Source organism: Dryobates pubescens, chromosome 20 (genome assembly GCF_014839835.1).
Source record: "Dryobates pubescens isolate bDryPub1 chromosome 20, bDryPub1.pri, whole genome shotgun sequence".
In the NCBI taxonomy this organism is placed as follows: Eukaryota; Metazoa; Chordata; class Aves; order Piciformes; family Picidae; genus Dryobates; species Dryobates pubescens.
The window spans coordinates 16,172,071-16,186,673 of NC_071631.1; the positions used below are offsets into that span (position 1 = coordinate 16,172,071).

The window sequence follows — 14,603 nt, forward strand, 5'->3', positions numbered from 1 at the left end:
TGTTGTGACACTTTTATGCCTTTACTTGCTTATGCTCTCAATTGTTCTTCTCACATCGGGAAAATAACGATTTGGGAAGAGTAGTTTGGTATCATAGGCCTTTCTACCCCTTTATTCCATCCTTTGAAGATAGACACCCCAACCCTCCTTTGGCAATTGGAAATAGCATGTTGAGGAGTAAGTCTCTTGGCTACCCTTATTTTCCTGAAGCTGCAAATGAGGACCTGAGCAGCAGCTCTCGTCTTATTTGCCCTTCTGTGCTAGAGATCATGTAACTTGCAGTGGAGATGAGCATAGTCAGTAATTGGCATAAATCACCTTTTTCATCACTGCTGTGTGTGTTGTGTTAGGCAAATCAGAGAATGCTATCTATGGCTTAGAAAAAGTTATCTGGACTAAGTCACAAGGGGGTTTTTGATAGCTTGAATATTAGTAATTTCTGTATGATCTCAAGTGTTGCTCGTTATCACTCATTAGCACTGTCAGACATCACAAAATACGGAGCTGAACTGTCTGCACTCTTTCCCTTTGGGCATTAGTGAATCTTTCAGTATTTTTGCTGTACTTGCTGCTGTGATACTGAGCTCCAGCAGAGAAAATTATTTGGTGTTGTCCTTAGAAGTTTTAGTTAGATAAGGAAATGATCTCTCAAAATTACACCTTTTGTGCTTATCAAAGTTCACAGGAAAATATTATTCAGCTGCTCCCCAGAAATACACCTCTGAAAAGGCAAAATAAAACATTGTTTTCTTAGAATGATGAGGGTTTTTTAGGGAGCAGCACTCTCATCTGTTCTGCAGGTCATAGTTCATCAGGGTTGGTGGCTGACATTTGTGGCTTCTTTTTGATTTGGAGGTGTTTGTTCACTACCAGGCTAATGTTCTGTGTGAGATATATTTATGTGCATAATACAAAATGCATACATACACATATATAAAAGAAATTTATTTTGAGGCATCCAGCAATTATTTATATGCTAGAGGCAGATGACCAACTCAAGTGGCTCAGGCTGTTGAGGGCCAGTATTAGACTTCTGCAAAGCATTGTTATAGACCTATCTGATACAACTTTGTTTGATGTGTAAGAACATACTGTAGATCTTGAAACAGTCTACCATAAACCATAACAATCCAGAAAAGAACTCACTTTAAGAGCATGCTACCTAACACCTGCCTGACTTTGAATCTTGCTCAGATGCATTTTAATCTCGAGGTTTTAGGCTTCCTTCCCTGATTCCTGTTTTAACTTGTTGTGTAAAATAAGGCTTGATTCTGTCGTCTATCAGTCTGGCAGATGTGTTACCCTGTTGAATTAGTTTGCTTTGTTATTAGTTTGCTACTTTACTCTTGGAAAAAATCTGAATACAGTAACAGCTCGTACAAATGAAAGGAATTAGGAGTGCAGCCATCAGGAGTGCAGCTTTGTGCTGTTATTCCACATTGCACAAAACAAGTTATCCCATGTCAAACTCTCAGCAAAAGTATTACTTGAAAGCAATTAGTGCACACAGTCAGAATTGTCAGGTTGTTGTTTGCTGTGTAAAGTCAAAACAAAAGCTTTCAAAGGCACCAGAAAAATCTCTGCGCACTTCTTGGAGCAGGGTAGAGAATCTTAGACAAGCCGAATCCTTGGCTACTGTCTGCTGACAGGAAGAGATTGTGTTTTGAGATTTAAAGCATGGTTGCATCTTCCTGGTAGGAAGAACTTGCAGAACGGTGGAGTTCCTTCAGTTCTCTTTCCAGCAGGTGGAGCACCAGTTCGTTCTCTAGCTGCAGTTTATAGAAGAGAAAAAATGACTCCATCCAGTTCAGAGTGTAGCGGCGACAGCTGTGTGCCTGCTTTGTGAGGCCCAAAGGGGAGTATGGCATCTCACTGCTGAGAGACCTTTCTAGCCATGAAGTGCCTATATTTGACAGTCTCATTCAGTCTCTCAGGCTGGCTTCATCTTCACCTTGAGGAGCAAAGAAGTAAAAGAGTACCCAGGGAAGGCCAAAGGCTTTTCATCTCAGCTGTTAGGATTTGACTATCAGCCTTAGGAAAAAAAGTGGGATTCTACATCCTGAAATCCTCTAGCACTTAAGTTATAAATTTTCCATGAAATTTAGTTCAAACTGGGTCATATTTTCGTGAATATGAAAATACAGAATTTTAAACATGAGGAATCTTACTGAGATTTCCTTCTCTTATCAGTACCAACTGGATTCCTTTAAATGTCTGTCTCTGGTTCCCTGGGTATTTACTAAAGAGCCTGCAAGTAAAAGTTCTCTGGGAAAGTGAAGGAACACATGTATCACAGCTGTCCAGAAGAATCAGTACCTGATGCCCATCTAAACAGGAATTTTATCTGAACAGCACCTGCACTGTAGAAGAGTGATCACTTCATAAACATTATTAAACATCTTCAAAGTCTTGAGGCAGTCAGTAGTACATCATTGCTTAGGGCTTTCTCCCTCTCGGGTAGCCTGATTGCCTAGCCAGAGCTGGTTAGACCTGTGCTGGATTCTGCCCAAGCAAGTCTTCCATGTGTGCTTACTCTTGATAAACAGTAGTAACTCTTCTTTTTGATGGATGACCTGCTGCTAATCAAAGAGTCAGGATTGTTGTGTGCTAACCTCTCGTAGCCAGAGGTTACCTAATGTAAATTCATAGCTGTAGCTTTTCTGTTTATAATGCCCTAGTCCTCATAGTTAACTTGAAATTATGCAACCACCTTCCTTCCAGGTCCTATTTATAACTACCTGGATACAAAGAAGGCTCTTAGAGAGGCATTGCCAGCCCTTTCACTGTAGAAATCACACTATTTTATCTCTGTAGTCTCTTATCAGCAGTTTCTGTTATCTATTGCCTTGGCATATCCAAAACACTTATCAGAACTCTAACTGCAGTGTCATGAATTAAAAAGGATGTTCTGCCAGTGTAAGGCAAGTGGGAATTAATGACCACTAATATATTCTTTGTCAGGTTTATCATTTGGAAATATCAGTGGAGTGGAGGAGAGAAGTGACTTCTTGTTTCTCCTTTATGGTAATCCATAAAGCATCATCTAGACAAACTGTGAAGAAATTAAAACATTTCAGATTACATAAAACATTTCAGAAATCTTATGCCCTGAAAACAGGGGTTTTTAATTTATTCATTGTTAACTGTTGTGTTAACTCTTTTCTGTAGTACTGTGGAGCATTTTTCAGTGGAACAGTTACTCGTCTGCAGCTTCTACCTTAAGCTACAAAGCTTGTTCTTGAGATACCCCTTTTACAGTACTCCTCAGGATTACCCTGAAGGAAAGATGTATCTGTAATTCATGGGCAGGATTCTCATATCTAGAATAGAATAGAATAAACCAGGTTGGAGGAGACCTTCAAGATCATCACATCCAACCCATCAACCAATCCAACCCACCTAAACAACTAAACCATGGCACCAAGCACCCCATCAAGTCTTCTCCTGAACACCTCCAATGACGGTGACTCCACCACCTCCCTGGGCAGCCCATTCCAATGGGCAATCACTCTCTCTATATAGAACTTATTCCTAACATCCAGCCTAAACCTCCCCTGGCACAGCCTGAGACTGTGTCCTCTTGTTCTGGTGCTGGCTGCCTGGCAGAAGAGACCAACATCTGCCTGTCTACAACCTTCCTTCAGGTAGAGAGCAATAAGGTCACCCCTGAGTCTCTTCCTCTCCAGGCTAAGCAACCCCAGCTCCCTCAGCCTCTCCTCATGGGGCTTGTGTTCCAAACCCCTCACCAACTTCATTGCCCTTCTCTGAACACATTCCAGCAAGTCAGCATCCTTCCTAAACTGAGGGGCCCAGACCTAGTCTAGTTTATTTTTACTTGAAGAATGCAGCTTTGTGTATCTTCCCTCCCTGCTTAGCCAGCTGACTCCAATAATTGTGGTGAATAGTTAACTTCCCTCATTAAGGTGAGAGGCATTAACGGAGTGGTCCTTTTGCCATGTGATGTACAAGGTAATTCCTGGGAGCTACCATGGGAGATTAAAAATAACAAGTAATACATCCTCCTTTGTTTCTTCACAAATTGTGAAGTTTGTATAGAGTCTCCAGGCAACCACTGTGTGTTTGATGATTAGAAGCACAAAGATCAAAAGAAGTAATCTTTTTTTTTTGTTGAAGATGCCTTTCACTTTTGTGCAATTCAGCAATGTGAAAGCAACATCCAGCACCTCAGAGGAAAAGTACCATGTCCTGCAGGAGTCATGCTGAAACTTCTGCCCTTCCTTTGCATTTATGAGTGGAGTATTTCGTGGAACAGATCCATGACATATGTTCCATAAGCCTAAAAAGAAATGGAAGCGAGCAGCTCCTGCAGCAGCCAGACAGAGAGGACACAAAATCGTTGTGGAAGCTGAAGAGTTACGCTCTTAATTTGTTCTGTCTCTTGTTTTCTGGGAAGTGAGAATTTGACAGCAGCCTCAGAGATTTATTTTCCTACTGTGGGCTGATGTCAGATTCTGTGCTGAACTTTATTCTCCTTTCCTATGAAGCTGGAAGTTTTATGGCATGTTTCAGAATTTCCTTAGCAGGAGTTAGTGCATTCCTGCCTGGGGGATGGTACGCGCGTGTTGAAATAAGTGTGGTGGGCAGCTGGAAGTGGCTGAGTGCCGTTGTGGGGCAGGTTATCTCTTCTTCAAGATCTGTTAACCTTGGGGTTGAGAATTTTTTTAGGAAGCAAGCCTGGCAAAATGAGTCTGACAATACTAATTTTAAATACCTAGTACCTTGACTGTGGGTTACAGTATCACTAAGGTTGGAAGAGACCTCAAAGATCATCAAGTCCAACCTGTCACCACAGACCTCATGACTAGACCATGGCACCAAGTGCCACGTCCAATCCCCTCTTGAACACCTCCAGGGATGGTGACTCCACCACCTCCCTGGGCAGCCCATTCCAATGATGAACAGCTCTCTCTGTGAAGAACTTTCTCCTCACCTCGAGCCTAAACCTCCCCTGGCGCAGCTTGAGACTGTGTCCCCTTGTTCTGGTGCTGGTTGCCTGGGAGAAGAGACCAACCCCTTCCTGGCTATAATCACCTTTCAGGTAGTTGTAGAGAGCAATGAGGTCACCCCTGAGCCTCCTCTTCTCCATGCTAAGCAATCCCAGCTCCCTCAGCCTCTCAAGGGTTACTTCAGAGTTCCTTCTAATAGGGCAATCCTACAGAGATGTTAAGTCACAGTAAGAGAAAAGTTTTAGGGAGAGATAATCTCTCTTCTAAAACCAGTCAATATAGTTGGAAAACACAGATAAGCTTTGACATACAGTTATTGTGTCAGATTTAGCAAAGCACTAGTGACCTTCAAACCTAAAGGCACGTTTGAGCAGCCCAGTTTAGCTTATTGTGCTTTGTGATGATTTGAGATGAGGTGTGTATGTGCAAAAGTGTTTCTGTTGTATATGAATAACTTCTCATTCCCACAGTTTGAAATAAGATTCAGCTGATTTCTGGTGGCATGAGTTTTAATGAATAAAGCACATGTGGGAGCAGCCTGTATGGAAATAATTTGCTGAACTTTATCTCTTTGGGCCTGTATTCTCTTATTTCACTAGCAGAACATCTCTGCAAAAAAATTTACTGTGGGTTTGCTTTTAGTTGGAAAGTTACAGAAACAAACCCAGAAACTTTAGAAATAGCTTTATTCTGCATAATTTGCTTTATTGCTGTATTCTGGTTTTCATAGCTAGTAGTCAAAGCACTAAATGCTAGAAATTAGATACCAGGGATCAGATAATACATTTGTATTTACTCATCTTGTTTGCGCACTTTCTGTGGATACCATTTCACGCTTTCTATAGCAAGTACACTTGTTTTTGTAAAGTGTACTCTGCAATACCTGGAAGATTTGCTTCATTATACCATTGCTGTTGATCTGGAATGAAGGGACTAGCATGGTGATGTTCCTTTGTAGCGCAAGAGTTGGCTGTTTATACTGCTTCTGTGGAAGGTAACTATGCAGCAAACACATAATGCTTACCCTCAATCAAACTCCTACCAGGCTTCAAGTTGTGCACCTCTTGGTTAGCTGCTGGGTTAGCTGCTGGCCGTGATTCGCAGAGCAGCAGCTCATTTTACAGCTTACTTTGTACACAACATATCTGCAATGTGCCTGTGTGAAGGTGTGATCAAATTTGATGTTATGCCACTTGTTGAAAGAAAAAAACCCTACATGGAAATTACCAGGATATGTTTGGATGACATCTTTTGTCAATAGTCTCATCCAATTAGTGTTAAAAGGATATTCAGGTACCACCAGATGTTGCATGAGTGGTGATTATATTTCTGTCTTCTTGTTTGGTTCCTCAGGGTTTTGTTTACCATTTGATAGTGCTTGCTGTCTGGTAGATGTCCCTGAAGTCAGGCAGTGTTATCAAAGGTCACAAGTGACAGGTGTATGTTTAGTCAAAAGGAAGTGAAGCAAACAGCCTGAAAGGACCAGAATGTAGCAGTTAACATGGAGATGGAATCTGGCCAGTAGGTACTGTCTGGAGCTACTCTCCTGAGTGATGAGCAGTTCTTGAAATGCAGCAATGGGGAAGTCTGTGGGAAGTGAGTTTTGGCTAGTAAAGGGTCTCATCTGCCGTGTCAGTTCTCCACAATTCCAGAAAGTGCTTTGAATATTGATAGAGCAGCAGGAATCTTTGTGGCGCAAACACATTTTGAATGAAAAAGGATGGTTAAAAAAAAATCATCAATAAACTAATCTTTGGAATGAATTTGTCTGTATTTTGTGTGTTATCTGACATCAGGCAGCAGGGCGTGAAAAACAAATCCGCTGCTTCAAATGTATTTGACAGTGATCAGAATTTTTCAGCAGAAGAAGGAAAACCAGAAATCTGTGAAAAAATAAATAACTGAGATCTTGCTGTCGTCACTTTCAGAGAGTGGAGCTGTGCAGAAGCGTCCTGACTCAAAAGGCTGCTGCTTTTGCTTCAGAGTCAGTAGAGCTGCTTCACTGTGTGTGGCTATGCTCTAGTGATAGAACTGCCCAGGTGTCTGGGGGGAGGAGGGTCAGGAGGCAGAGTCTGGCAAGGTGTTAAAATGTGCAGATGGCAGTTCCCTGACAAAGTGTGTGAAGAGATTAAGTAGCAGGACTTGTCTCTTATGGTGGAGAAGTAAAAGGTAGAAAGCAACTAATTAAGGTCAAAGTCACCACGAAGTAAAGAGTTTGGTCTTTGGGAAGAGCAGAGGGAGTAAGGTCATGTGAAAATTATCAGCAACTGCATTCATACAGCTTGGGGAACAGGTAGGGCAATGGAAAAAAACAAATACAAAACAAATAAGTTTGTAGCTGTTAGGAGAAAAAAAGAAACATCAACAAAGAACACAAATAAAACACTTTCCTAAGTCCATCAGTAGTAAAAGTGAGGCCAGTGCAATTGGTCTGATGTTCAACAAAGCCATTGAGAGATGGCATCAGGAATACTTTCAGTGCCTTTTGTCTGTCTGTAAACTAATGATTGGTTTAGAGCTAAGGCTGTAATGAATTAGAGAACTTAAGGAAATAAAATGTTTCCAAGTGTCTGGACATGATGAAATTCATAGCAGACCTTGAGGATGGGTTGGAGCAAGCTGACCCACCTGCTTGCCTCAGAGTGTGAGAACTGGAACCAGAAAACAAAATTCTATTCTATTCTAAAAGAACTAATGGCAAAAGGAGAGAAAGGAGAAGTGGAGGAATTGCAGATCAGTCAGAGGAATCTGCTACAAGGATACTAGAAAAAAATAACCACAGCAGCTATTTCTGTACATTTAGAACTTTAAAGGGAGATGCACAGAGCCAGCGTGGGTTTGTGGAGAGCAGGTCGTGCCAAAGCAGAGTAGTTCCCTGTCAGCAGTGCGACAGGCACTGCAAAATGGGAGGGGAAAATCCTGTCCTAAAGTCAACTTTATACAGCTTTTGACAGTACCTCAGAAGACATTCTCGTGATGGATGTGTGGTGGTGTAAATAAGTGGGAAGTAGGAGATGAAGTGTATTGTAAGAAGTGTCATAGCTGCTCAGGAAGATGTAGACAAGGGAGTAGCTATGAGTCCTTACTGGCAGATTGAAAATGTTCGGAGTGAGAGTGTAAATCTGTACTCTTGGGTATTTCTGTCACGTTTGTGCCTGTAAACAACCTTCATTTCCTTTTTTCAATGCTGCCAAATGGAGAAGAGTGCAAGGCAACTGGAAGGCAAAACTACAATATAGAGTAGTGGTGATAAAAATTATCTCATTGAATAAGACATAAAGGGACAGGTTCTTTATTTTGACTGGGGCGGCGACATGAGTATCGTGCTGAAAAAATTAACTTGGAGTTGGCCATGGGATAAATCAGATTTATGGTCTTACACTGTTGAAAAGATAACAGACCTGCTGAAGGATATAAACTACTGCTTCCCAGGAGGCACTGCTGATAAGGCCTCAGGATACTGAGTCCAGTTTGGGGTACTGTGCCTTCAGGAGGAAGTGAACCAGCTGGGAGAACTGCAGAAGGATGAGTAGAGAGGTCTTGAGAGCGAGGCTTGCATGGATTGAAGGAATTGCAGCTCCTAAGTCAAAGGAAGACTGGAACTGGAAATGCAGAAATACCTAAATGACCGCTGCAGGGAAGAAAACGATCTGTTCTGTGTGCCTGTGATGGATCAGATAAGAAATAATGGGCTTAAGTTTCAACAAGGAAGATTAAGGTTAGACATTAGGAAAAACGTGCCAGCATGAAAGCTATCTGAGGAAGTGAGATAGAGCACTTGGGGATGTTATGTCCCTGTTGCTGAAGGGCTTCTTTGGTGACTTGGCAGGAATAGTTCCTTAGATCAGGTGAGTGGTCTCTTTTCAATCTGCAGGTAACTGTAAGGATTTCAAACTTAGCAGACACATGGCCTGTCGAGATTGCTAGAAGATGGGGCATGTGGAAGGGAACACGCACTGCCAGCATGGGCTGGAGTGGAAGCTGTGCTTCATTTTGCCCCCAGAACTTGGTGTAGGCTCTGACTCTTCTTGGGATTCTTCATTACCTCTCTATGTACCCCTGTCTGGTAAAAAGAGTCCCCTTGGTTTGGTGCCCTTCATCAGTACCTGCCTCTGTAAATTGAAGTTGGGTATGTTAGATATGTTAGAAAAACACAATGAACATGGGAATGTGTCTTCTGTTCTCTTCAGTTTTGACAAATAATCTCAACTAATGGAAATGTCAATCATGTCTAGCTGGTACTAAAGAATGTAATAAACCACAACAAAATTTGAACTTCAAAGTTAGTGCAGACTTGACTCTGATGTTGCACTTGAAATAGTTTTCTGAGTGGACCCAAAAATTTGAATTCCCTTTCATCTGTTGTGTTTAAAATGAGGTTAAACCCCATCCAGCATTCAGAAACTACTGCAAAGAAACTGAATAAACGTCTGCAGAAGGAAACTAACTATTTTCAGGAGTGCTTCAGTGGAACAGTTCTGCAGCCAAGAATAGCAGCAGCGATTGTGCTGTGGTAGTGAAGTGGCAGCAATCCTGAGAATGCAGCCAAACCTTTAAAGAGACATCAGTGATCCAGTGCAGGAGGGTGAAACTGCTCAAGTGAACACCTGACAAGAATTGAAACAGCAAATTTGAAACGTGCTCCATTTACTGTGTAATTAAGATGTATTTGGGGCAGATAGGAGGAGGAGGAAGAGCAAGGAAATGAGAAGGGGAAATAATTGTAAAGGGAGCGTATAAGGTGTACTGGCAGTCTGTGTGTAAGTTAGCCTTTGAGATCTATATAGATGCATTGATAAAAGTTCTCTTAAGTGTGTCCCCAGGATTTGTAATGATGTTTAGGTCCTGAAAACATTCATCCTCCCCCTCCTTCTGTTCACACTCTGGATGTTCATGTGGCTCGAAGGGAACCAGTGCTTGCCAGCCTGCAGTTGTTCAAAGATGGTCGGTGCCAGGGCTGCAGGAGGCAGAACACGCCTGAGCCGCGCTGTCTAGGGCAGTGCTTCCCAAGGTTGATAAACAACAGAGCCTTTGATTAACATGCTCGTGTTTGCCACTTAGAGCTTTTCTGGATGGAGGCAGGGAAGTCATTAAGGGCTTGGCAGAGTGCCAATATACAACTGGGACTTGGTCTGCTGCTTGCCTGACAAGAGTGGGAGCTGCCGCTGGGGCAGGCTGGAGGATGTGGGGCTGGAGGCAGCAGCTGTGATTGGGGAGGCAGGAGCCTGGGGCAGGCAGGAGGAGGCTGGGCAGGATATGTTGCCTGTGCAGGCAGAACACCGGGCTGGAGCTATGGCTGGGACTGGCAGGAAGAGGCTGGGCAGGAGCTGCTGCCCATGCAGGCAGTCGGCAGCGCCCGCGTCTTCTCTTGGCTGACTTTCAAAAGCGAGAGAAAAGCGGCTAGGGTGCTAATTGTAGCTGGGTCCTGAAGTGAAAATGTTTTGTGACAGTTGAAAGAATTTAAAGAGGAAGGAAGATCGGTTTAGTGTCAGCTGCAATTAGATAATCAAAGCTTAAAAATCCTACTCTGTTGATACCTTCACCTAGAGTTAAGGAGCGGAGCGAGGGGAAGGGGGAGGAGGGCTGTGCGTGGAAAGGGCATTTCCATAGCCAGTGCAACCGAGGCCCGACCGAGCTTGCAGGTTGTCTGGGCGCACGCTTGCACAGAGAGATTTTCTTGGCAGCTCTACAGGATGAGGCTCACACTGTACACAGCCGACATATTGAAGCCGAGAGCCCTGGAGAACGTAGATGCAGGAGTAGAAACAGCTCTGCACACAATGTAGCGTCTCCTAGGATGGTTGGGCGGCTCCTTTCCTCAGGTATTTTTTATTACCCATCAGTCCTTTTTAGACACCCCCCCCCCCCCCCCCCAAAAAAAAAAAGGGGAAAAAAAGGGGAGGAAAAAAAAAAACCAGAAGTAGTAACCCTAACCCTGAGAAAATAGCATCTGCTTCTGTTAAATCAATTTATTACATAACATTTCAGAGAGGGAGCAGCAGCACAGCGTCCTAAGCTTTTGGCTGCGTTTCAGGTTTGATAAAATGGCGTCTTCGCAGTGAGCTGCTTGCTAAAGATTTGTTGCACTGAGCAGAAAAATGCAGTTCTTTCCCATGTTTTCTGCTGCTGCTTTTGTGGTTTTGGAGAGGTAGCATTTAGTGGGATCTCTACTAAGAATGAAAAATGTTGTGTGTGGTGGGTTGTTTTTTTTCTTTGCTCGTTTCCTTAATGCATTTAAAAGCTTTTTTTTTTTACCCCCTGTGCTACATTCTGATGTCGTAGTGCAGAAAATGAAAACAGGGTAACAGGCTTTCCCACTTGTGCACTTAAAGATGGTTTAGCTTTAAAACAGAGCTGTTTTGTTCAATGCTTCCATCCCTTTTCTGTCTTTTCACATTATGTATGCTGCTCAAAATTTCAGCTTTCTCACATCTGCGAGGCTCGTCGTAAGTTAGCTTTGTAAGTGGCTTCAAATAGATGACAGCTTTTGAATTTGCCCTGTCTCGGTGTAAGCTTAGAGCTGGATGTAGCAGGTAACCTGAAATATTAGCACTACAATTCCCAGATTTTCTCCTTCACTATATTTCATTCTTCAGCATGTATCATGGTCTTTTGTGGAATGAGGCTGCATTTGATCAGGCATTTAAAATGTTTCTGGCAATTGCTATCTGATTTAGATGTAGAAAAACTTCTGTGTAGTCTTTTAAAGAGCTGCTCGTGTTGAACTGAAAACTATTTCTTTGGGGGGCTAGGGGGGAAATGGATGTGCCCTCTTTTCTCAACTTCCTACTCAGAATCACTAGTTGTTTTGTGACAAGTCAAATCCCCAGCAGGACTGTCAGTGGCCTTTGAGGTTTTTCTCTGTTCTGTGTGTCAGAGCAAAAAAAACATTGTGGGTAATCCATCCTTTGGGCAGGACAGGACCAGCCAATGAGTTTGGATGTTGTTACACTGACTACCATGAATTGAAAGAGAAAACCAGCAGTAAGGGAGTCACTGTTAGATTTGATTTGAAACTGGATGAACAAAACTTATTAACATTGTGGTTCTCATGAGGTGTTGATCCCAGGCTTTGCCATTTTGCAACCTTTCCATAGCTTGGTTCCTGTATCAGGTGAAGGTTCTGTTGTAGTTGAAGATGCATAATCTTACTGCGCAGCCTTCAGGCTAATTGCTATAATGGGAGTTAGGAAGATGCAGTTACTTTTAACTCAGCTGTATAAACATGAAAATAGTTATTATTGTAAATGACATTTTTGGAGGAGGACTGAAGTTTTGGGGATATTCTTGTGCAGGCAGAGTATTTTCTAAGGAGTGCATGCAGCAGTGTCTCCCATTTCACTTCAGTCAACCTCTACATCTGTTATCTGTGTAAACATTAAACTGATTTTGCAGCTAATTGTTCATATTCATTGTCCAAAGATGCTTTCTTTTTTTAATAATGCCTAAATTGAAGTTGATAAAGTATGTTGGGTACAGTATGTAATAATAGCAGCAATCTCCTCCCATCCCATGAAGGATATTAATTAAAGCAAACCAAAACAGGCCCTCCAGTGCTTATTGGCAGCACCAGTCAAAGCCCTGCATTTTTCAGGTAGCAGGTATGATTGCTGATTTGACAGAAGTTGTGTGCTTGTTTCAAACTGATGTGAGCTGTTGTCCTCAGATTAATTTTTTCCTTCCTGATTCCTGAAGAAATGTTGTTCATAAGGGAACCATATTTTATAAAAGATGCATAACTGAGATTTTCAAACACAAAATGTGAAATGAAAAACCACTTAGTGGTGTAGGAGCATTAGGATCTCCGTGGTTCCTCTTCCTGGTGTGCTGTTTAAAACCTTTGCTCACTTCACACAGGAAGGATAGAAATGCTTCTGGTGGGCTGTAGTGCTTTTCTTTATGATCTTTGCAGATGGAAGAATTGATTCTTAAGAATTTTTTTAGTGGGTCTCCCATTTTAGTCTTAACAGCTTTAAGAAGAAAAGTAACTCACTCTGTGATGAGTTGGTTTCCTAGAAAGTTGGAGGAGATCTGTGCTCAAAAACCCCCAAACCAACCAACCAACCAAAAATGAAACACCAAAACAAAACAAAAAACCACAACCAACCCAACCTCAACCACCCAGAAATATTCCCTGGATTTAAGCATACAAAATATTTTCCTTTATTTCTCCCAAATGTTTAAAGTCCTTGTGGATTAAGCAGGACTGTGCTCCTAGCTTTACAGTCTAGAGAAAATGGAAATGTGTCTTTTGCTTATCTGCTTCTAGAGATAAGACTATAAAAATTACTCTCTTCAGGTTCAGCCCTGTCCTCAAACTGTTATGTTTGTCTGTGAGGAAAGTCACAGATTTTGCAGCTTTCTGTGTACTTGGTGAATTCCACCCCCCACCCCCTTCTCTTTATCTGTCCTGTCTCTTACCAGCTTTATAGCATCAACCTTTGGTGGTAGAACCAATTGTCTCAGTAAATATTTGGACAGCTATTGCACATCTTTACTCTCATTTTTGAATCTTACCTTTGAAGAATGTACCAGCATGGTGCTGCTGCCTGCAGAGCAGGGCAGGCCACCACAGGTACACTGCTCTTCCAGGAGGGGCTTGCTCATTTATGTCACCTGCACAGAATTAGCGTAATCCCTATCAAAGCAACCACTTAGAGATTAGCTGGGGACTATTGCTGAGGGCATAATCTGAACCTCAGGGGGAGGAACTGTGTAGGTGGTACGTGAAATGGAGTAACTCTGGAGTTGCAAAGCCTTGAAATGTGAAGGGATTTGAGGTGATCATGTGCTGCTTCCAACCAACCACACTTGGTGAGACCCTGTCTGGAGTGAATGTGCTTCTCCAGGCTCAGGCACTTGGCTATTTTCTAGTGATTTTTGTTTTTTTTTAAATTCTTGTTTCTCTGACTGCTCTTCAAAATCCCAGTACCTTATTTAATGAACCATTTCTCTCCCTGCTCACAGGCACCTTTCAAAGCTGTTTTGTCATCATCTCCTTCCATTCCCAACTCTTCCCTTCCTTTTACTTTCTGTCTCCTAAGTGCTTTCAAACTTGAGCATTGCTTTAACCACCATCTTTGGAGGAGAGAGAAAAGTGAAAGAAATGATTAAACAAGTAGCTCCCTTTCATCATCTCCTCAGTCTTGGTGCCATTTTTTGTGCGTATTGAGACGTCTTGCACTGTGCTCTTGATCCTTCTTCACAAACCTGCCCTGCACAGATGCTCTCACTTGCCTTGGGCAGTGCACATGGAGCTTAGGTTTCAGCTTTGACAGGACCTTTTTATTGGTACAATGTCTTTCAAGCGACTTTGAAATCTTTCTGTCATGTCTGAAATGCAGTGCCAAATCTCACCACCCACGGTGTTTAAAAAAATCTCACACAACTCCTCTTATCTGATTCCTTGCTTGCCTCAACTTCTTATCTTCTGGCCTGGACTGCTGCTGCTTTCTGCCTTTGTTCATTCCTACTCTGCTAAGAATGCTGCTTGGCTCATTTTTCTGACCCTGTCGACCCTTTGAAAGTCATTTCACAGGCTTCTCTGGGATTCTGGTCTCTATTTGACACCTGTGAGGCAAACCTAGATTGTCAGGTAAATTTTCAACTTTCTTCCTTAGTTTCCTAATGTAAGCA

General features: G+C 42.4%; 1 protein-coding gene across 10 annotated transcripts in view; it reads left to right on the forward strand.

Annotated features, from left to right (window-relative positions):
• Window positions 1-14,603, forward strand: part of TNRC6C (trinucleotide repeat containing adaptor 6C) — a 103,267-nt gene that overhangs the window by 50,935 nt on the left and 37,729 nt on the right. The window contains exon 1 of one of the 10 annotated variants that reach the window (XM_054170448.1): window positions 10,579-10,789. The exons of the other annotated variants lie outside the window; for them this stretch is intronic. Within the exon in view, the coding sequence (XP_054026423.1) occupies window positions 10,765-10,789 (25 nt within the window). The 5' untranslated portion in view covers window positions 10,579-10,764. Of the gene's footprint in view, window positions 1-10,578; window positions 10,790-14,603 lie in introns of those variants that run through there. 10 annotated transcript variants of the gene reach the window in all.